This window comes from Microcaecilia unicolor, chromosome 5, assembly GCF_901765095.1.
Source record: "Microcaecilia unicolor chromosome 5, aMicUni1.1, whole genome shotgun sequence".
Taxonomy (NCBI): domain Eukaryota; kingdom Metazoa; phylum Chordata; class Amphibia; order Gymnophiona; family Siphonopidae; genus Microcaecilia; species Microcaecilia unicolor.
Genome location: NC_044035.1, coordinates 49,470,112 through 49,493,716, shown reverse-complemented (window position 1 = coordinate 49,493,716; position 23,605 = coordinate 49,470,112). Strand labels below are relative to the sequence as shown.

General features: G+C 43.2%; 1 protein-coding gene across 4 annotated transcripts in view; it reads left to right on the top strand.

Annotated features, from left to right (window-relative positions):
• LOC115470017 (prominin-1-A-like) overlaps positions 1-23,605 on the top strand; it is a 174,463-nt gene that overhangs the window by 117,038 nt on the left and 33,820 nt on the right. For all 4 annotated transcript variants that reach the window (XM_030202863.1, XM_030202860.1, XM_030202861.1 and 1 more), the window contains exons 15-19: positions 3,382-3,466; positions 3,827-3,973; positions 7,981-8,046; positions 16,876-16,968; positions 22,465-22,518. In XM_030202863.1, the coding sequence (XP_030058723.1) occupies positions 3,382-3,466; positions 3,827-3,973; positions 7,981-8,046; positions 16,876-16,968; positions 22,465-22,518 (445 nt within the window). The remainder of the gene's footprint in view (positions 1-3,381; positions 3,467-3,826; positions 3,974-7,980; positions 8,047-16,875; positions 16,969-22,464; positions 22,519-23,605) is intronic.

The following is a 23,605-nucleotide window of genomic DNA, read 5'->3' as shown; positions in this document are numbered from 1 at the left end:
ATCCATCCATATCCAGCATTTCTCCTCTCTCCTCCCCTCCATCCATGTTCATCTCACTTTCTCTCTCATCCTTCCTCTCCATCCATGTCCAGCATGTCAACTCTCTTCCCTCCACCCATGTCCAGAGTTTCTCGTCTCCCCTAAATCCATGTGCATCTCCTCCTCTGTCTTCCCTCCCCTCCATCCATGTACAGCATTTATGCTCTCCCGGTCCCCTCCCCTCCATCCATGTTCATCTCACTTCCTCTCTCTTTCCTCCTCTCCATCCATGTCCAGCATTTCAACTCTCTCCTCTCCCCACCATTCATGTGCATCTCCTTCCTCTGTCTTCCCTCTCCTCCATCCAATTCTAGCATTTCTCCTCTCTCCCTTCCCCTCCATCCGTGTGCATCTCCTTCCTTTGTCTTTCCTTCCCTCCATCCGTGTGCATCTCCTTCCTTTGCCTTTCCTTCCCTCCATCCGTGTGCATCTCCTTCCTTTGCCTTTCCTTCCCTCCCATCCGTGTGCATCTCCTTCCTTTGCCTTTCCTTCCCTCCCATCCGTGTGCATCTCCTTCCTTTGCCTTTCCTTCCCTCCCATCCGTGTGCATCTCCTTCCTTTGCCTATCCTCCCCTCCCTTCCATGTCCAGTGACTCGCCCCAGCCTCCACCTGCCCCTGAGATCATTCCAACCCCATCCCCACCTGCCCGCCCTCAGCTCCCTGAATTTCCGTTCTGCCCCATGTGTCGAAACCTTCTATTTACCCGAAGTCGCAGCGGCGAACCGGCAGTGAAAGCAGCAAGCAGGCAGGCTTACCTCCTTGTTGCTTCCCTGCCCTCTCAGTGTCCCACCCTCGCGGAAAGGAAGGCGACAAGGAGCTTGCTGCTTTCACTGTTACCAGTTCACGCTGCGACTTCGGGTAAATAGAAGATTTGCAGGGGGCAGAACAGAAAGTTGGGGAGCTGAGGGCCAGCAAGTGAGCCGGCCCTCAAAGGTGCCGGTATGCACCGGCACGTACTGGCACAAAAATAGCACTGCTTATTTTATACTTCATGAGGGGCTACCTCTGTTCATGTGTGAAAAAGGCCAGGTATTCTATTGGCATCAAGTGTCAGTGTAGGACTAATCTGTACCAATCCAGCTTGTTTTGTTTTCCAGTTAAGTGTATTAATATTCTTCTGCCCACTGCAATGTTCAGGGTGTTGTTTTTTTTCTGGGAAGGACCTTGTGTGACCCCTCCCCACCCCCGGATGTTTGCTTGTAAACTCACTAGATTATGTGTCCAACTTGTTAAGAATATTTTTTACTTTGCAGTAAAAAAGTAGTTTTAAGAGTTGTACTATATTACTTGAATATTTTTTTTGGATAAGACTTTCTACTTTTACTTCACTACTTTTAAAGCCAGTAATTTTAAAAAGTAACAAACCCATCTCTGCCAACTAATACCAATTTAGCCAATAGTTGTTTGTTAATGCCAAGAAGTAGCTACTTATTGAATTAAGTTACGTGGTAACTGACAGTATTCTAGAACTTGCACATGGAACTTTAGGATTGTGCTTGCAAGTTTATAGAATTAGGGGGCAGATGGATAAGTCCTTTTGAATACTAGATTTTACAAAACTGTGCTTCCAAGGAGAGCTGATTAAGGAGCTAAGCTAGAAAATTCTAACTATTTCTGATTTTAGGAGGGGTTTTAAACGCCAGAAGGGTAAGCACAGTTGCTCCTTTTAATCGCTCCTGAAAATCCCAGATTCAAATGAGAAGTTAGCTGACACTTAGAGCTGCCTCAGAGCAGGTGTAAATGCCGGTGTGTAGATGTGGTAAAATTTTTTAGGACTGCACATAATGTCTTGAAATCTTTGTGTGCTGCGTGTGGATCTACATATGTAAGTACTGGATTTCTAGAATTTATTTACATGACTAGGGTATTTGCATGTGCCAGTGCTGTGTCTGTTCCTAAAGCTTGAACCTATATACATTTTAAAGTTATGTCATCTATTTGAGCAGCTAAACTTAGATGTGTAAGTTTGTTTTAAATTTACTACTTAGTAGCTTCATTGCATGCTCCCTAATCATTTACACACATAATTGGCGTGTAAATCGTAGCACCCACTTCACAGAATTACCTCCACCCAGGGTAGTTCTGTATAGTGTGACACAAATTAGGCATCTAACTGTAGGTGCAAAAAAAATGGAAAACAAAAAGAGCAGATCATGTGAAAGGAAAAATGTAATTTATTTCAAACGATATAACAATTCTTATATAAATATATATAAAAACAGCTGTTTTTATATATATTTATATAAGAATTGTTATATCGTTTGAAATAAATTACATTTTTCCTTTCACACGATCTGCTCTTTGTGTTTTCCATCTTGGAGTTTGCAGACCGTCTGCCTTTGTGCTTTCTTAGGTGCAAAAAAAATGGCAGATAAATGGTAGTTAAGTGCCAAAATGGGAATGAAGCAGCAATTAGGCATGTAAGTACACTTAGACAGTATTTTGTAACTGGGTGCCTAACTGTGCTCGCTCGTAACTGCAAAGGGGGCGTTACATGGGAGGGGATTACTGAGGGGCCCTTTTACAAAGCTGTGGCAAAAAGTGGCCTTCAGCAGTGTGAGCGCATCTTCTGAGCACGCGCCAGGCCAGTTTTTGCTGCGTCCTAGAAAAAGGGCCTTTTTTTTAAGGGGCCGGAAAATTGGATGTATGGCAAAATAAAAACCAGCGCACATCCATTTTCGGCCTGAGACCTTACCACCACCCACTGACTTAGCAGTAAGGTCTCACATGCTACCTGGGCGGAAGGCATGCAGCATGCATCCACAGCCATTTACCACCAGGTAAGCACCACGTGGTAGAAAATAGAAAATACCGTGTGTTTTGGGTGCACATCAAATTCAGAATTACTGCCCGAGGCATGCAGTAGCCAAGCAGTAATGCTGATTTGGTGCACGCTGGACGTGCGTGGCCCTTACAAGCTTTTATAAAAGGGCCCCTGAGTGATGGTTGTTCTGACTTTTTTCTTGCGCACACTTTATAGAATATTTTAATTTCTACCAGCCATAGACATGGTATAAGTGGTGGTGCATAACTGTCTACTGACACTAGTATTCTATAACAGGTTTGGTGTGCAAATATGCCATTACAGAATTATTAGCTTAGTGCCTAACTATTAATGCCCTTTGTAGAATTTACTCCATAGCGATTTGAACAGCAAGCAGGTAGTCAGTCATTCCACACACAGCACAGTATACCTATGTGATCTGCATACACTCCTGACCCCATAACTCCTTTTAAAATATTGAGCCTATAGCATTGGATGCACTCAAACTTTATGGATTTTACCTCTTGCTGAGGCTCTGCACACATCTATGATAACCTGTTGGTTCCCTGTCTTGCAGTAATTGCCACAATGATAAACCTTTATGGAGCACCCTGAAACTGGATAAGGAATTCTCATTGGATGAGATACTGAACATCAGCAAGGTCAGTAGTGTCAGAGGTCTCTGCAGTAGGATAAATTTCCCACTTCATACCATTCCAGTTTTTTTCATTATTACCCAGTTGCTGAAATAACGAATATTACCTGTCTCTTCTTCCCCCTTTTCCTCTCTAAGTTCCCCCCAACTGTGCCTACCTTTTATTCTGGAAGGACTGGGGTAGGAAGGAGGCCAGGAATGACACTGTATGATACTATGAAGTGCACTGAAAATCTCTCTTACAAATTGCTTTCCTTTGGCAATGCTGCTTAAAGTAATTACAAAAATGCATTTTTTTCAGACCTTGTATTTGAAACAGTTTACAAATGTCATCTCTTGTGACACTTTATTTTCATTAAAATCCTAGTATACCAATGAAATCAATGCAACACTTGGAAAATTCAATATCAACCTCACAGACATAAAGTTCTTGGATGCAGATCAGATGTCAGCCTTGAAAGATATATCCAGTTCTGGAATTGATAAACTAAACTTCACAGACATAAGTAAACAGGTGAGGTTTCTATAAAGTCCTTCTGTACCAGCCATCAAACATATAAACGGCGCGTGACCGTACTCACTCGCAAATGCGCAGTAGAGACTTCCCTCTCTGCCCCGCCCCCGCTTCAATACGTGATGATGGGGGCGGGACAGAGAGGGAAGTCTCTACTGGCATGCTGCAGACGTTGGAACCGCTCCCCCTCCCCCCTCCCCCGGAGTCGCCGTCGCCCCTCCATCTGGCCCGAGCACTGTGAATTTACATCAGCACGCAGCAGCAGGCACATCAGCAAAGCTGCCGTCGGGCTTCCTTCTCTGCCTTTGTCCCGCCCTCGCCGACGTTACGTCAACGAGGGCGGGACACAGGCAGAGAAGGAAGCCCGCCCCGACGGCAGCTTTGCTGATGTGCCTGCTGCTACGTGCTGATGTAAGTTTACAGTACTGCTTGGGCCGGGTGGAGGGGGGGGGGCTCGGAAACCCCCCCCCCCCATTCCAAAAGTAGCCCGTTTTCACGGGCTCAACGGCTAGTATCATCCTAAGAGATGACAGTAGTTGTGTTGTTTGTAGAGAATGTGGATCCCAATAACTTTTCTTGATCTTCTCTCAGTGGATACTGTCCACCTTTTTTCAGTGAAAACTAAACTCGCATTTTGCAAACACGTGGAAGAATGTAGATGTCAAAAAAGATTTTGTCAAACTGCAGTCTGTGATGATGGTACAGTAATGCCCTCATATTTATAAGTCTACTGGTATTTCTGTTAATGCATAATAGAAATACCACCGATAACTTTACAGTTCTTCATTTTTCCTTGAATATTAGCATGCACATGGTTATTTACTGTCTTCTATCTATCTGATAAAATGTGGTCTACTGGTTTGTTAACAAAACATTTTTAGTTATGTCTTTTTTTTTTAAACATTTTTGTGTTTGCCTATCTCAAAAAGTCCCCCTAAAATTTAGCCAATGTTACATATGTAGGGGCAGTGCCGTAGCGGGGGCGGCTGGCACTCGGGGCGGGTTGCCGCCGTGCACCCTCCCCCCCCCCGGGTGCAGCGCGGCACGCCCCCCTCCTCCGGCGCGCACCCTCCCCCCCCGGAGTGCATTGTACCTTACTTTGGCAGCGAGGGGCGGGCAGGAGGGCCGATCCACCCCCGTCGCTGGGAGCTGTGTCGGCTCCATTGGTTCCTTGCTTTCTCTGCCCCGGAACAGGAAGTAACCTGTTCCGGGGCAGAGGGAGCAAGGAACCAACGGAGACGACACCCCCCCAGCGGCGTGCACCCGGGGCAGACCGGCCCACCGCCCCCCCCCCCCACCTTCCTACGCCACTGTGTAGGGGGCAACATTTTGTTCTTAGATATCATTGTAAATGTGAAGTTAAATGGGAATACTGATGGTGATACAATATCACTATGGAAACCAAGACTAATTGTTGGTAATTATTGGGGCTGCTGTTGTGTAGCAACAATATTGCCATAGAGAATGATACCAACATGAAAAAAGACCAGAACAGTAATGGAATTATTGGCATATCCTTGAGGTGCTTATAGCCACACAGTTTCACCATAGCCAGCTGTGCGATTCTTGTGTTAATACCCCAGAATATATAAAAATAATGGTAAACAAATTATAGATGATGCTTTTTTTATTGGACTATGTGATCAGGGAAACTGCTGGGACAGCCTCCTCCCCCAAAACATCAACATATTAGTGTTCATAGTTTGCAACAAAGAAGACATTATGGACATTAAAATGACACATTGACCCCCTCCCCCCCACAAAAAAACCCCTAGGATATTAACTAGCCTTTGCTGGAGGAGTTAATGGACAGAGGCAAAGATGGCCTTCAGCCTTTTCAGTCATGAGAACAAAGGTGATTTGTGGTTCTCGATATAGGAATATCAAGATAATGCCTTGTGGTTTCTGTCCCTCCCACCCTCTGTCTTGGACTGTGGCACTTCTATTTCATTGCTTACACCTCCCCCACCCCTATAGCTCTTTCTTGAGTGCCTTCCTTTCTGCCCTCCTGTGTGGTCTCTTCCTGAGGGTCTTTCTTCCTTCTCCATACATTTGGTCCCTTCACAGTTCTCTTTTCAACTGCCATTTCCTCTCTGTGGTGCCTTTCCTGGTCTTTTTGTCTCCTGATCTTCTTCTATGGCCCTTTTTTTTTAAGTGCTTCCTCCTGATGGGTCCTTACTGGGGCCTTCCCCCTCTCTCTCATGGGCCCCTTCTCCACTTCCATAGTCATCTTCTGAGTGCCACCCCTGCCCTGTTCCCCTCCTCCCAACACCCACAGCACTTCCTCTCTCCTCCTATAGCTCCTTCCCAGTTCTCTTCCTCCTGTCAGCACTTTGCCCTCTTTCCTGCCTTCCTCCCCCTCAGAGCCCCTTCCTGGATGCTTTCCCTCCTGCCCTCCTTACCTCCCTCTCCATATCACCACAGCCATACTACTTACTCAGTATAGCTATTCTCTCTCACTGCATGGTCAGCACAGCTGCAAAAGCACATGCAGCGGTGCCCAGATATACTTTTCAGAGTTATCACCTTGCATCTTCTCACTGCATGGAGCAGCATCTAATGAAGATGCTGGGGGCAGTGTGGTTCCCCTCCTACACTCGGTACAGCTTCAGGCCCCTAGTAATGGTGACCGGTTATGCTCCTCCCTACCTGTTTTTATATTGGTTCAGATTTCTAGTGGTGGTAATCACTCGCCACCTCCTCGCCATGATGTTTGGACTCCTCATGGCAGCAATCAGAACCCTTTGAGGCTTCAGGGTCCCTGGTGGCAGCAATCCGCTGTGCGCTTCCCCTTCTCCTGTCTGCATGGATTTGGGCTCCTTGAGACCATAATGTTCCTTTCTTGACATAGGCAGCTTGGGATCAGGCAGCTGCAGTCTTAAGAGTTGTGCTCCTCTAAAGAAAAGGTCAGCCTGCTTATTTTTTTCAGCAGCTGCTATTTGGTCTCAGGGGACCCCTTTGTGTTGGTCTCACAGATCTCAGGTTTATATTTATGTTGAGAATCATTGTCCTAGATAGTTCATATATAAATGTTGAGGAACAGTGGAAATATGGCACATGTTACTTTGGTCTAGCGCTGATTCCTTGATGGCTGAGACTGTTCTTAAGTTTCATACTTGTGCTAATCCATCTCCATTATGTTGTACAAGTTCTTGAAGGAAATGTCCATGATCTGCTATTGAGATAGACATGGGGAAGCCAGTGCTTGTCCCTGAGATCAGTAGCATGGAATGTTGCTACTATTTGGGGTTCTGCCAGGTACTTGTGACCTGTATTGGCCACTGTTGAAAGCAGGATACTGGACTAGATGGCCCATCAGTCTGACTCAGTATGGCTATTCTTATGTAACAGCATCTACATGGCCAGATTCCATTATAGAATACTGGTGTAACCCGACATTGATAATCCTTACATTTACACGCCTGCAATTACACCATCCATAGACCTGGTGTAACTGCAGATGCCCAGTAAGGCAAGGGCACATGGGATTTATGTACATAACTTACAGAATAGCGAACGTGAGATCCCTGCCCATATGTATGCCCCCTTGCACTTATTCATGTCCTTCTAGAATGGCACTTAGGGTTCCTACTTGTCTGAGTGTTACTTTTCACTGCATTTATACATGTAAAGTGCCACGTAACCATGAGCACCTGGTATAGGATTGACCTACATGTGTTTGTTAGTAAGTGTACAGTATATGAGTTCACAATTGTATTTATTCATAGAGCTTTAAATACTGCCCTGAAAGTAGAACATAGCAATGTTGCAGATCAAATTCATCATTGTCATTACATCGGAAAATACCTCACAAACGGTTTCCTTTTACATTATCCAACACCTGTGATGAACAAACTGTGTTGAATTGTTTGAAATAAAATGTGTAGGGCTTTGCAATACTAAAAGGCACATATCAAGAGCTTAACCGTCTATAAAGAAGTTTATTATACAGAGCTTGTATTCAGATTTGTTGATTTTTATCTCTTATGTTCACATCTTCATTTCAGATGATGCAAAATACAACCAAAGTTGATCTCTTAGCCTATGCAACTCAGCTAGATGAGCTGGCAGATGTGAGTACTCCCCAATTATCATGATTCAATGAGTCTGATTTAAATGGCTTGACATCAGTATTTATGATTAAAAGGTTGTGCATCGACTTGAAAAACACATGAGGGATTTTGATATATTTTTTCTGTACATCATGGGGATAATTTTTATAGAAGTTTTTTCCATGTGCAAAGTCTGTCTTGCATGTGATTAAGGGCTCTTAAAAAATGTGTGTCTGTAAGATTACAAGTCATTCACTGGAGCATAGTTGGGGTGGAGTTGCAACATACACATGTATTTTATTGAATACGTGGGCACATTTACACTATCTTTGAAGTAAGTGCAAATTTGTGAATAAGAATTTGTGTATTGTTGGGGCTGGTTTGGGTGTCAAAAGGCCTATGTTGCCTTTTATAAAATAAAAAGTCAACAGCACCCAAATCACTTCACTATCTTTTGTTAAAAAAATGTTTTGAATCATCATAAGAGAAGCCTTTTCAATTGAAAAGTGCTTCCAAAATATAATCATCAGTCCCATAAGATGAGTGGAAGCAATAAAGATGATTTTCAACTCAAAATGAAAATGACTTCTTCAGACTTTCTCCAGTTTTAAACAGTTAATGTGCAGGTATTTCTATGTAGGGAAAACAAAGTAGGAGGGAGGTCTCTGCAAAAAGTGGAACTGATATGGACGACAAAGGTAACAACCGAGATGGAGAGCAAATGGCCAAGGAGACAGGAATATTATTTATTTATTTATTTGGATTTTGCACACACCTTTTTTAGTAGTAGCTCAAGATGAGTTACATTCAGGTACACTGGGTATTTCTCTGTCCTTGGAGGGCTCACAATCTAATTTTGTACCTGAGGCAATGCAGGGTTACGGGACTTGCCCAAGATCACAAGGAGCAGCAGTGGGATTTGAACCAGGGACCTCTGGGTGTCAAGACTGGTGCTGTAACCATTAGGCCACTCCACTGCACATTATGAATCCATGGTTTTATTGTAGGTCATTAAAATTAATCTGCACGTATCTTAAATGGATAGTTGTATTAATATACAACTATATATAGTTTTTTTAAAGGATTAGTTCAATATCGCTCTATCATTGTTTTTATGTGTGATATATTTTACACCTGAGTCAGGGGTCTGTATATCCACAAACCCCTGATTCAGGTGACACACGCCAAAACATGGCTGTGTTGGGATATTTGTACAACAGATGAATTTTGATAACATACAATAAAACCTTAGATTCATAATATTCCTTTCTCTTTGGCTATTTCCCCTCTTCATCTGTGTTGTCACCGCTGTTGTCCACATCTATGTAAACATGTCTCATGGTTTACTTAGTCCAGAGGTGAATACATTAGCTGAGTGCATTTACAGGTATAATCACTCCCCTTTCTCAGAAGTGGAAAGAAAGCAGACACTTTTTGCAGTTGGTAAAAGTGTGCACTCTTCTGTCCATGTACTTTTCCCACCCAGAGGCTAAGAAGTGTTCAAAATCCTTTTCAAAGTAAACACATACTCGCCACGTGAAATGTGTAGAAAATGGGTATTTTATGCAAGGCCAGTAGAACATCTCAGTTGCAGGAGCCAAACAAACCACTCTCCATCCTCAACCCCTAAGCTCTCTAGTTGCTGATGCTGTGATGGAATAAATATTGGGTGGGGCCCAATATTTTGCTCATTCTGCTGCCTATATTTTATGTGTTCTGTGAGAAATGCATTTTAATTGCATTATATTTCCAGTTAAGGTTGAAAAGTAATTGTTTTGGTGGCATCACTTGCCTTAGTCTCACATAGCCTACTCAATAAAATTGAATGATCTAAAGAATCAAAAGCTGCACTCAGATCCAATAATGCCAATAGAATATCAATATCTTTATCCAAGTATTTCCAACAATCATCTACAATATCAAACAATACTGTTTTTTTAATTTGTAGAAGTCTTTATTGAAAATTACAGACAAAGTTACATCATAAAGTAAGCTTACAGATCAAGAGGCATCAATTATCTAGCAAAACAAAGCTGCTGCACCCCTGAACATGAAGCTGAATAACAGCTAACAAAAAAACTCAGAAGAATAATTTCTGTAACAGGCACGAACTTCCAAATTTTTGAAAACAGTTTTAGGTAGTAACCCCCCCCCCCCAACCCACCCAATACCCAAAAACACTTAAACAGCACAATTATTCAAGAAAGGTTCCCAAATAGCTTTCCACTTAGGAAGAGTATTACATCGAACAGCCCATAATCTCTCCATTTCACATATATACCATAGTTTATTCAACCAGCGAACCAGAGAAGGGACTGATGAAGATTTCCACTGGGCAGCCAAGGACACCCTTGCTGCAGTCATTGCATGTCTCACCAACAATGCCTGGGATTTAGCAAGACCATGGGTTTCTTAGGAAATAGAAAATATTCCGAAGACCATTTAACAGGCCTCCCCAGCCATCGCTGAAGCCTACACTGAATGGCCTTCCAGTATGCCCACACCTTAACAAAGGACCACCAAATGTGTCCCATTGTACCTCTTTGCCCACAACCTCTCCAACACAGGGGAGAGGTTGCAGAAAACATGTGGTGTAATCTATCAGGAGTGAGGTACCATCTTTACAAAACTTTGACAGCGTCCTCTTTAAAGGGAACAAAGATAGATATTTTCGATAAGGCCCTCTCCATAAAGTTCCAGTCATCATCATCATCCAGCATCACCACCAGCTCTCAATGCCAGCGTTGATGATAAAGTAAAGAAGGGTGCACATTCTTCCACAGATACTTATACAGGCATGAGAATAAGACCCTTTGTATCTTTAGAATCTTCACAAAAATCCTCCAGAAAGGAGTCCTCCTGTAAAGCCTTTGCCTTTACCTCAGCAGAAGACAAAAAATGCCTTAACTGAGTATATGCATAAACTTTGCTTGGAAGAACCGGATAGGCCTCAGTAAGAGCAGAAAACGAAATCAGTTTGTCCTCGTCAAACAATTGGCCCCAGGTTTCAAGGCCAAACGAAGCCCATCGTGCAAAGGGACCAGGAGCCAGTCCTGGAGGAAAAGGAGGGTTATGCACTATAGGGGTCAATTTAGAAAAAAATTTGGTCAGACTTGGCAAACATACTGTTCCAACAGCAAAAAGTAGTATACACTGAAGGACAAATATCTCCCTGTAAGTTGCGATACTTATGTGGCAACCACATTAGACGACGAAGGGGGCGTGAACCAACAGACACCTGTTCCAAGTGTACCCAAAGTTTCTGGGGATTAACCTGGTACCACTCAAGTGCCGCTCGCAATTGGGCTGCTTTGTAATACCAATAAATATTAGAAACTCCCAGACCACCCAACTTCTGATCTCGAAAGAGTAGAGAACAGGGAAGGCGAGGACGCTTATTGCACCAAATAAATCGAATCAATCGATCTTGTATACCAGAGAAGAAACCCGTGCTAAATGAAGAGGCAAAACCTGAAACAAATACATCAAATGGGGCAATATGTTCATCTTTAAAGCAGAAATTCTACCAAACCACGACAAATCCAAAGAATCCCAATGCTCTAAGTTCCCATATAGAGTCTTAAGAAGAGGAGGATAGCAGAAAACAAATCTGAAAGCAAGGGTGTTAATACCACCCCTAAATACTTGAGTCCCTGAGTTACCCACCGAAAAGAAAAACTCTGAAGGGAATTCAGGACCTGCAAGGGAATCCCCATCGCCATGGCTTTGGACTTACTCATGTTAAGCTTAAAACCAGACACTGAAGAGTACTCCTCCAATAATTTCACCAAGTTAGGTAATGAGATCAGTGGTTTAGTCAGGGAAAGGAGAACATCGTCCGCAAACATTGCAACCTTGTATTCCCGACCCCTCATCGTAATACCCGACACATTAGAGTCAGAACGTACAGCCATGGCAAGAGGCTCCATAATTAAAGCACACAACAATGGGGAGAGGGGACAACCTTGTCTTGTGCCCCTTGACAAAGAGAACATGGGAGAATTACACCTATTCACTCTAACACAGGCTCAGGGAGAAAAAGAGCTTGAATCCAACCTCAAAAACCATCTCGAAAACCAAATCTTTCCAACACCTGAAACATAAAAAGCCAATGAACCCTATTAAACACCTTCTCGGTGTCTAGACCTAGAAAGCATACAGAAAGGTGATCTTTTTGAGTCACATGAAGGAGATTAATTATCCGTCTAACATTGTCCATAGCCTGTCTATGAGGGATAAAGCCTACTTGGTCTGGGTGAATTAAATCTGGCAGGACCTTAGCTAACCTGTTGTAAAGAACCTTGGCTAATATTTTAACATCTGAATTAAGTATGGAAATAGGGCGATAAGATGAACATTCAGTCTTATCTTTACCCGTTTTCAGTATTACAGCAATCCAAGCTTCCATCATGGATGATGGGAGACTGTCCCTTGAACAGATTCCATTGAGAATCTCTGTCAGTATGGGTGCTAACTCTCCCACAAAGGGTTTATAAAAATCATTAGGCAGCCTATCTAGACCCGGTGATTTCCCAGTGGGAAGATCCTTTATAACCTTACGAACTTCGTCCACCTTGACAGGCCTTTCCATGGCAGTTTTTTGTTCTTCACTTAGTTGAGGAAGCGAGTGAGCTAAGAGGTAGGCCTCAATTGCCTCGGACGAGATTGAGGCATCCGAGGTATGTAATGATTGATAAAAAGTTTTAAAATGTAGTTGTATTAAGGAGGACTTAGTCAGAAATGAGGCCTTCCCATCTCCCACTCTGAGGATTGTGCGATCTACCCGCAGTTGACGCATTGTAAGAGCCAAAGAATGGCCTGGTTTATTACTGTTTACATAATGCATGTGCTGTTGTTGGCCCTTGATAAACTGTAACTGTTCGGAATAGATTTGATCCAATCGCAGATGCAAAGCTTGAAAGTTGCGGAGGGTGGAAGCTGCCCTGGCAGATTTATGCCTTTCCTGCAACGAGTCGAGTTGAGAAAGACAGCCCTCCACCTCTAACCGCTGCGCTTGAGCTAAATTACTAGCCTTTTGCAAAAAGTAACCCCTAGTGACAGCCTTAAGAGCGTCCCAAACAATTCCCAAGGAAGGTCCAGATGTCCAGTTAATTTCTAAATATTCCCAAAGCAAAGATTTATAACCCTTATAAGCTCCTCATCAAGCAACAATTTGTTGTTTAGTGTCCACCTCCTGTCTCCTCTCTCCTTGCCAAGAAAAGGAACACAAGCCCAAACAGGCGCATGGTCTGAAATTGTTATAAGCCCAATGTCTGAGGTACATCCAAGGTGTGCCAGGGAAATATCAACCAACAGGTAGTCGATCCTAGAGTATGTGTCCTGCGAATAGGAGTAAAAAGAGTAGTTACGAGATGTTGGGTGTGATACCCTCCACACATCCTGTGCAGAAGGAAGGGATCCTCAGGAGCTTAGCCTAGAATGGGTGGCAGAGCTGGTGGTTGGGAGGCGGGGATACTGCTGGGCAGACTTATACGGTCTGTGATAGAGCCGGTGGTGGGAGGCAGGGATAGTGCTGGGCAGACTTATACAGTCTGTGCCAGAGCTGGTGGTGGGAGGCGGGACTGATAGTTGGGAGGCGAGGATAGTGCTGGGCAGACTTATACAGTCTGTGCCAGAGCTGGTGGTGGGAGGCGGGGTTGGGGGTTGGGAGGCGGGGATAGGGCTCGCCAGACTTATACGGTCTGTGCCCTGAAGAGGTCAGTACAAATAAAAAAGTAGCACATATGAATTTATCTTCTTGGGCAGACTGGATGGACTGTGCAGGTCTTTTTCTGCCGTCATCTACTATGTTACTATCACAACCCCCCAGATTACGGGCTAAATTCCCCAACGCCACAGACTCCTGCCGCAGTAGAGGATATTCCTCCAGATCTATCCAGAGTAGGATGAAGTGTAGCATTAACATTCCCCCCCCTACTACTGTCTTACCATAAGGAAAGGACAAAAAGACTCTGCTAAGTCTGTTAAAAAAATCTTCTCCTGAGACTCATTAGGAGCATAAATTAAAGCCAGTGTAAAAGCTTGATTATCCAGAGATAGATTCAAAATCAAAAATCGACCCTCAGGGTCTCTCCTGACCTTCACCACCTGTATCTGCATGGAAGAATGAATCAAAATGACAACCCCCTGCTTCTTAGAAGCGTCAGCAGGAGAAGCAAAAAAGCCATGAGGGTAACAAGGATGAGAGAGGACCCTCTCATGGTGTCTTTTAAAATGTGTTTCTTGCAAGAACACCACATGAGGTTTAAGATGCATTAATTCTTTGAACATTTTTTGTCGCTTTTGAGGGGAGTTCAGTCTCTTAATATTATGACAAAAACTTTATGTCCCCAGTGATTGAAAAATGTTTCTAAATCCTATTACTATAAAGAGAGAGAGCCATCAGAACCCATATACAGTTGCAATAGATACCCACTCCGTAGAAAAAAGATAGATAGTCCTCCCCTTCCCCCAACCATCCATACACCACCAAACAGCAGACGAAAAAGGTCCCTGAATGGGTGAACAAGGAACCAACCCCCTACCCCAAATAGAAATGGCCCAAACTTCCAACAAACCCCAGCAGTTTCACCCTGAATCCTAAATCCCTCAACATTCATCAAGATACTCATTCATACAATAACAAAAAAACAAAACAAAAAAAACCCCGCCCTTCCTCCTCCCCAAATACCATGTCATTGATCAAAGTAAGCTAAAACAACTTCAGGTCCGGTAGTACTAGTATAAGACCACACTCAGATATAGAGTATATTAAAGCACACAGTCAAACTTGACCACCAGTCTCATTTTCTTGAAGAAACTCTCTGCCATTGTTGAAGCTTCACTCTCGTCGAAGAAGCCAATGGCACCTTAGGCATCAGTGCATTCGTTACCCCTGTGTCCATCAGAATCTTCCAGATCTCATCCAGATGGCGAGCTCTATACAATTTCCCTTGAATAGGGAAGCACAAAGCAAAGGGAAATGACCAGTGATAAGCAATTTTCCCCTTAACAACTCCAACGCAGGCTTCAGTGCACGTCTCTGTGCCAGGGTAAACTGAGAAAGATCTTGAAACCTTAGAGCCATTGTAATCCAATTCTGGAACCTGTTTAGCCCTTTGCAGCAAAGTCTCTCTGTCCACATATTTGTCAAACCTTACCACGATGTCTTACGGCTGATTCCCTGTCGGCTTACCCAGCTCCCTATGTGCTCGCTCAAGCACAATGCTCTCAGCTCCACCTGTGTCACCAAGGAGCTGTTCACAAATATGGAGCACAACCAAATGGACGCTCTCCGAATTGCCCGCTTCTGGAACTCCTCTAAAGTGGAGATTCTTCCTTTGTCCTTGGTTCTCTAGATCATCGAGTTTAAATTGTGGTTCTTCCATCTGATCAGATACCTTAGTGAACCGAGTCTCAGAATGTTTGAGCTGCTCCACATGCTCATCTGTCTGTGCTTCCAAATCTTCGACTCTGCCTCCAAACTCCCGTAAATCCACACTTATAGCGTCCATCTTTTCTAATATTTCCTCCTTTGAACTTTTTATTTCCGACTTGGTGGCGGCCAAACATTGCTGCAATGTCTTCGAAGAAAGACTTTTCGCCGGCTTAACTGAAGTATCTGCAACGGGCACGGCTGAATCAGAGTCCGAGAATGCAGGGGGAGCCAGCGACACATGGCGCTGGGCAGCTTTACCCAACTGCTGGATTGAATGGCGCTCACCCTGTCTGCACGTTGAGGCAGGATTTTTACTTATGATCTCTAGAGCCTTTGGCGTCAATTAGCTGCAAAATTTACTGTTATTTGGCAAATGGAATGTTGAGGAATGCTGTTAATAAGCTGGGAAGTGAAGGAGCTATCAGTCTAGGGTTGTGGTGTCATTTCCTCTCCAAAACAATACTGTTTTTGTGCTATGAAACTTTCCAATACCAGGTTGATATTCAGAAAGTACACATTGCTCTTCAACAAAATCTTGCAACTGTTAGCACTACCTTTTCCAATAACTTTGATAAAAAGAGCAAATTTGAAACTGGTGCCCTTGGGATTCTACAAAGTGTAGACACAAAATCCATAACACTCTTCTGCAAGGAGGGTGTAGACCTGGGAGGGATATGGATGGGGGGGGGGGGGGGGAAGAGTGTGTCTAGCACTTAGGTGAACGGTAATCGAATACTAGTAGTCTAACTGACAGCAGTTAGGTGTGAGCATTTACACTAGCCTTTGAACTAGGATAAATGCTCACACCTAAAGTTTGGCACATAACTTAGGACTTATGTCAGTATTCTATAGTGGCAATTACACTTGTAATTGTTGTTTATAGAATTTGCACTTAGCCCTCATCATACTAGTGTCTATTTTTAGGTGACCTTTTGAGAATTACCTTCAAAGTAGAAAAAGCCTTTTATTAAATGACCTCACGGTATATATGTGTAGACATTCCCCCGGGGCGTAGTTTTTGCAGAGTTAGAGTGGAGTTGTGAAACAAGTATTTAATAAAGTACACAATGCATGTGTAAGTACACGCACACATTTACACTTGCTCTGAAGCAGGTGAAAATATGTGCGGCATCATTTACATGTTGTAGGGGTTGGTTTTAGGAGCCTAATTTATAAAGGGCAAAGGGGACCAACTGCATGGTTTTGCACCATCTCATACAGTGTCCAGTTACCTCTTGTAACCGGACACTGTAATGTCCAGTCAAGCGGACATATTTTTTATAGCATTAATCCTTTGCTTTTGGGCTGACTGCCACATCACTGCTATTGGGGGAGAGGGAGACTGCAGTATTATATTCCCTTTTTACCAATGATATAACTTTACCTAACATTCCCGGTTTCTTTTTCCATAGAAAAATGCATCTCTTAAAAATGAACTGAAATCAGAGGCACAACAGTTGAGAGAGATTCAAAAGTCAATTGATACCACTCTACAGTCAAATCTAGTGAGTCATTTGTATTTTAGCTCATGTACTGATGTGAGAAGTTGTTCTTGTTGGTTCTGGAAAATCTAGGGAAAGTTGCTTTTCACTTGCTGTGCATCAACACACTAAAAAATTATTTTGCCTAATTGGCAAGCTTTGGAAGAGTGAATGATGTCTGAGACCATGAGATCAAAGAGCTAAGATTATTTTTGGAAAGCAAACTGGTGGCAAATAACTTGTTACATGCCTACTAAGGTAATTAGATGACTGTCTTGCTTTTCCTGGAAAGTAACTTATTGGTGATTACTGCTATATTAATTTAACTGCATACAAAGTTAGTCTTTTGCAATGGAAGCAGAAAGATAGTATGGTATCACATCACATTAGACTAATTCTGGATTTAATTTCAAAAGATTTTAGATGTGCACAGAATGGGAAAAAACATTTGAAAGTCAGGTTTATTGGTTTACCTCTGGAGGCACGTATCATAAACTATTCCATTGATACCTGTTTCTGTCAGTTGTGCTAGCATGATATCATGATCCACAGTGTCAAAAGCTGCTGAGAAATCTAGCAATACTAACACTGAGGCGAATCCCCTGTCTCGATTTCTGTGAAGATAATCTAGTAGTAATATGAGGACCGTTTCTGTTCCATAAACGGGTCTCAATCCAGATTGACATGGATCTAGCCAGTTTCTCTCTTCTAGCCAATCATTGAGTTGAACACAAACTGTTTGTTCTATGAGTTTTCCTAGAAATGGGATGTTGAATACTGGCCGGTAACTTTCAAGTTTGTCCTGGTCAAGGTTATTTTTCTTAAGCAAAGGATGAACCTCATTTTAATGCTGTTGGTAGTTGCCCATTAGAAAGAGAGGAGTTCACAATTTTTGTGGCGCCTTCTATGAGGCCCATACTTGCCTGCTGCACTATCTTTGATGGTCAGGGGTCAAGGGAGCAGGTAGTTGGTCGAAGGTCTCTTAGGATTTTGTCAAGGCTGTCCACTGTCATTGGGTTAAAAGTGTCCCATCTGTTTCTGTCAGGAGGGGGCGAGTGCACTCCTGGTTAACTGATTGGAGACTGGGTGGGATTGCCTGTAAATCCTGATGGAGACTTTTAATCATTGCAGTTCAGTTTAGATTGGGCAGGCTGGTTCAGGTGTGGGGGTTGCAGTAGGCTGTTTCTTTACAGAATAACTGCTTGGTTGAATTGACAGCCTGTGCAATGCATTGAGAGAAATATTGTTTTTTGGTTGGGATTAAGGCTTGATGATACTTTATCGTGTGCTTCCTACAATTAAGCCTGTCTTCATCCAGGTGAGATTTAAGCCATCTGCTTTCCAGTTTCCGTCCTTTGCGTTTAAGGATCCAAAGTTCTGGAGAAAACCAAGGTGACCGTTTGTTCGTGGGGCATAAGACCTTTTTTTGTGGTGCTGTTTTCTTTAAGGTTTTGGTTAAGTGTGTATTCCAAATATCAACTTGTTCTGACACTAGCATGTTTTTCGTGGGTTGGAGAATTGATCAGCCTTCATTCTCCCTCCACTTCCTACGCTTACCTCTGTAGTTTTCTCATTTCCGTCTGTGTATCTCATTCCTTGGTCAACCTCCTATTCCTGTCCTTCCAGCCAGTGTTTAATACCTTATTTCTATTCTCTATACTCCTACCCTCCTGAACCTCACCTACTTCTAACTCTCATTCCTTCACCAATCCCCTCACCAGTCCAGTTCCTTCCTTGTCATTCATCACCCCCAGTCTCTTTATTGTGTCTTACCCCTTCACAGGTTCCTATTCTCCCCCTTACTGCCTCATTTCCACCCTTTTTCAACTTCTTCAAAGGTCTGTCCCCTTTCTTTGACTTTCACCATCTTCATAGTTCTTTGTCCTTTTCTCAATACCCCTTTCCCCAGCAGGTGCCCACTTACCTCCTTCTCCAATATTAATTTTCCCTGCCTTTCTTCCTCCATGCCTCCATCATCTACTCCTCCATTTCCAGTTTCCTGCACATGCCTTTTACTTGTTCCAACGAAACCTGTCATCCCTTTTCACTTGCCCAGCATCAACCCCCTTTTCCTACTGCCACAAACCAAAATCAGCCCTTCTCCCAACTCAACCCATAGCCCCAGAATCTGGTAGCCTCAGTCCCCTTCTCGCAGCCCAAGCATCAGACCATTTTTCCAATTCTACTCTGATCCCCAGCATTGCCAGCATCAACCATTTTCCATGCTCTCCATCTGCCAGAATTGTCCTCTTTCTCTCATCCTCCTAGCCTCAACATCAGATCCCACTCCCCAAATCAGTCCTCTTTTCCCCATCCCTAACACCTGCCAGTCAACTCTTTTTCATCCCTGGCATCTCTCTCTCATCTACTCCCATCCCCATCCTCTGTCTCCCAGCCCCAGCATCAGACTCTCACCCTATCGTCTGCCAGTATCGGCCTCCTTGTCTGTCTTTCTTTCTCCTCTCCATCTAGTATCTTCCCTAGCTGTCTGTCTCTTTGTTCCCTCCTTCCTGTTATCCAGCACTTCACCTCTCTCATCCCTCTGCCTCCCTCCAAAAAATGATCTGGTATATTTCCTCTCCCCCCTCAGCTCCTTGGTGCAGCATGTCCACCTCTCCCTTCTCTCTACATCCAGTATATCTTCCTCTATGTCTCCATGTTGCTTCCTTTCCCAGCAATCTCTTTCCCCCTCAAATGATCCAGCATCTTTCCTCTCCCCTGCCATGTAGTTCTGTATCTCTCCCTCTTGCACCCCCCAAACCTTTCTGTTGTGGCTCCTTCTTGTTGCCAGGACAGTGTCAGTACTGAATAGAAAAGCAATGTGCAATAGAGCCTCATACTCAAGCATGCTGCAAGACACTGCTGGGTTCCACTTGCATGGCAACAAAGTGTGCATCAGAGAGGATGGGACATGGTAGTGACTTGCAGCATGATTGAATGGCTTTTCTTTTTGGTGCTAACACTGTCACATCAACAGGAAGGAGCTGTGACAGGAAGGGTTGAAGACGGTGGATCCCGGGGAGAGGGTGCACTTTATCCTGCAGCATTTGAGAAGGGGGGGGGTCAGTTCTCTCCCTTGTCTGCCCATGGTTCTGTGCCATTGAAGGAAAAGTTTCAAGGCCTCACTCCTGGATCTCCAGCTCTTTCTTTTTCATATTTGCGCCAAGCATAGTTCTTCCTTCAAACTCTGGGCTACATGATGCTGGCTCTTGATCTAGTGCATGTACGTGTGGAGCTCCTATACTTCTCTTGGGTGATTTCCATGCATGCAGAGTCATGATGCCCCTCTTCTCTGTAGGGGGTCCAGAAACAAGAGGAAATGGAACAGGAGATTTCTGCTTAATTTTCTCCTCAGATATGTGCCTTGTAGGTTCAAGGAGAATCCTTCTCATGACCAGATGATGGAGTACTGGTTTCAGTGGCAAGTTAATGAGTCTGAGATAGAATCAGTTATTTAATACTCTGGCAATTCTGAATGCTAGCCTAAGGTAAAGTAGTCTGGGAGGCAACGGAATATAAGGTACTATTTGCTGATAGGAACATGATGGAGTGCCCTTCTGGTCTTCAGGTACTGGGGGGAAGTAAATAGGTTCTATAGAGGAAAAGGCTTATTTGCAGATCACATAGCAGATGGCATAGGGCACATTAGGATTTCATTTGAGCTGATATTCTTGGCACCCTGAAATATGAGAACTGGCAGAAGTGTCCTTTTTGCCCTATTAGGGATCAAATGGGGCACTTCGTTAAGTGGACTTCAAGTTAACCTGGTAAAACACTAACAGGAGCATGTTCTTCAGCCAAAGGAGGAAGATGCAAGCAGGGTATCTCCTTCACTTTTCTCTGAAATTTCTTTTCTGGAAGACCCCTATCCATTATGACTTTGGCTGTTGAGAGGAGGAGGTATCATACTGTTGAGGTTTACAACCTACAGTTGATACAGATCCATATAGTAGACCTAGGTTAGGGTCTGAGGCCTCTGCAGGATCAGATTTATGTAGAATGCAGTAGTTTCCCTTCAGAGTTCCATTCCTTCAGATGGAGGCAGAAACCATGCTTCTTGTAGAGAGGAGAGTCCATTTCTGGCTTGCTTCAAAAGACAAAGTCAGAGAACCTACTTTGCTACTCTCTACGGGAATATTTTCCATGGGAGAGGAGAGCATGTGAGATCCCTGCATTGGGTATTATACTTTTCTTAAAACATGAGCTGAGGTCCCTCACTCTCTTGATTCAGAGACTTGTATCCTGGTTCTGCTGGAATTTAGGTTCCTTTCTTCTGACGATAGAAAAGTCAGATTAGAATAGCAGCCCCTTCTCTGGCTTACCTTATGTTGCGTGTAGGGCTTCTTTGTGGGTTTCCAGCTCTGAATATGGATAGGTGCATGGTTTCCAAAATGATGCAGCAATTTTCTAAGGTATCAATTTCTAGAGAAGTCAAGGAGGCAATTGCCTCAGCTTGCACCAGAGGACTCCTTGATGAGGATTCAGGGGTTCTTGTCATCATTATGTTTCACTGTCAAAACTTAAGTTTGGGTATTCAGATGAGAAGAGTTTTGAAAACTGTCATGGCTTGCTCCCATTTGGTCTAGATGGAGATAGAGTACAAATTACTTGTCTAGAATGTCTAATAAATAGCAACAAAACAAAAATGAAAAATAAGATGATACTTTTTTGTTGGACTAATTTAATACATTTGTGACTAGCTTTTGAAGGCCAAAACCACCTCCCTCAGGTCAGGACAGTATTATGTCAAGACTGATTTGGCATGTACAATAAGGAAAGTGAATTTTAAACTTACCTGTTAATTCCCTTTCCTTAAGACCTGGAAGATCAGTCCAGATCCCACCCAAGGAAGCTGCAGTGATTGAGAATTCAGAGACTGACAAGCCATTAGTTTGAGTAATCTCTTCTATGGGTTACTGATCAAGGAGAGAGTGTTTTTGTTGCATCTGGTTTGGTTTTGGTTGGAAGCTCAAACAAAACTACTTTTTGCTGTCTTTGAGCTTTTATCCTGGGTTCTTAGCTTTGACATAAGTATACTGAAGAATGGAAGGAAGCACCAGCCTCCTTTAAGGAGGTTGAATTAGGACTTGAGCTTTGTTTCTCTGTCTCCATCTGGTTACCAGGGGAATATAACCCACTTGTCTGGACTGGTCTGGCAGGACTCAAAGAAAGGAAATTATAGGTAAGTTAAATTTCCCTCCTTTTCTGGTCCAAAAAGCTTTGTTTTCTGGGCAGCTGTCTCTCTCACTCACCCATAGTTATCACCTTTTCATTGTACAACAGTGACACCTACCGGTAAGCTAAGAACTCACCTTCGAAAGCTAATCAAGAAATGTATTAAGTTATGTCCAATAAAAAAGGTATCATCTTATTTTCTTTTCCATGTTTTATTTTGTTTGATTTCTATTGATAACCTGAATGAACTAAAGAAAGCTGATGGGCCAAAAAAAGAGGGATGAAGTAAAATGGTCACATAGTAAGAACTCTTAACTAAGATTTTCTCTTTAATTTATTGCACAGAAATCCTTGAATGAAACCATCCAGCATTTACAAACAATAGCACGTCAAATACCAGTAAGTATATTTAGCTTCCTCTGAAATTTCCTTCTGGCTAACGTGAAGCAGGTCTGCTGTTCACAATGCCCAATTGTGTGTGTTTGTGGGTATGTTTAGGGAGGGGGAGAAGCGAGAGGAAGGGCAAGGGATGAAAAAATGGAGAGTAACAATAAATAAATCTGAGCTCGGGGTCACTGTAAAAGCTAACTTCAAAGTGGGTGATGAAATGGCTTGAAAGAAAATGAACCAGTGGACAGGGAAATGAGAGAAACAGTAAAAATAAAACCATCTCACTGTAGGAATATGATTAGCCTCTTGAACTCTTTGCTATTCAGGATGAAACCTAGAAATGAAGCCAGATAAAGACCATGTGGCCTATTGTGTCTGCCCAGCTATACCATCTACTCTCCCTTCCTGTCCCTTAGAGATTCTCTATACCTTGTCCCAAGCTTTGTTGAATTTAGGTACAGTCTTCATCGCCACCACATTCACCCAGAGACCATTCCACAAATTTACCACCCTTTCCATAAAGAAGTATTTCCTCAGGTTCCTTCTGAGTCTGTCCCCTTTCATCCCAATCCTATGCCCCTTCATTCTAGAACTTCCTTTCAATTATAAGAGACTTGCCTCCTGTGCATTTATACCAAGGAGGTATTAAAATGTCTCTACCACATTTACTTGACCACAGTTGCACCAGGACTATGGCTGTTGTAATTGCAGGAGTGAAATTGTTAGGCACACTGATGGAGAATAACTTATAGGGGACAGACTTCAAGATTTCAATATGTATTGTCGCAAGGGGGTACTTTGATACCCACTTGAGTTTGGGAACCTGCCACTGCACCACCCTTTTCTAGTTGTGAAGTACCCCAGCTCCAGAGAACACCCCTTGGCTGAAGACTTTTTAGTTATGAAGGACAGAGTTAAGATGCTCCAAACATTTTTAACTTTAAATCACTTCCAAGTTTTTTGCAGCTCTTCTCATTCTTTTACCAATCTCTTTTCAGAGGGTGCTGACCTGCCCAGTTCTACTGTCTAATCTAGGCCAGGTTTTACTCTTCATAGCATAAGCATTACTGCACATTCCAAAACATTTAACATGCAC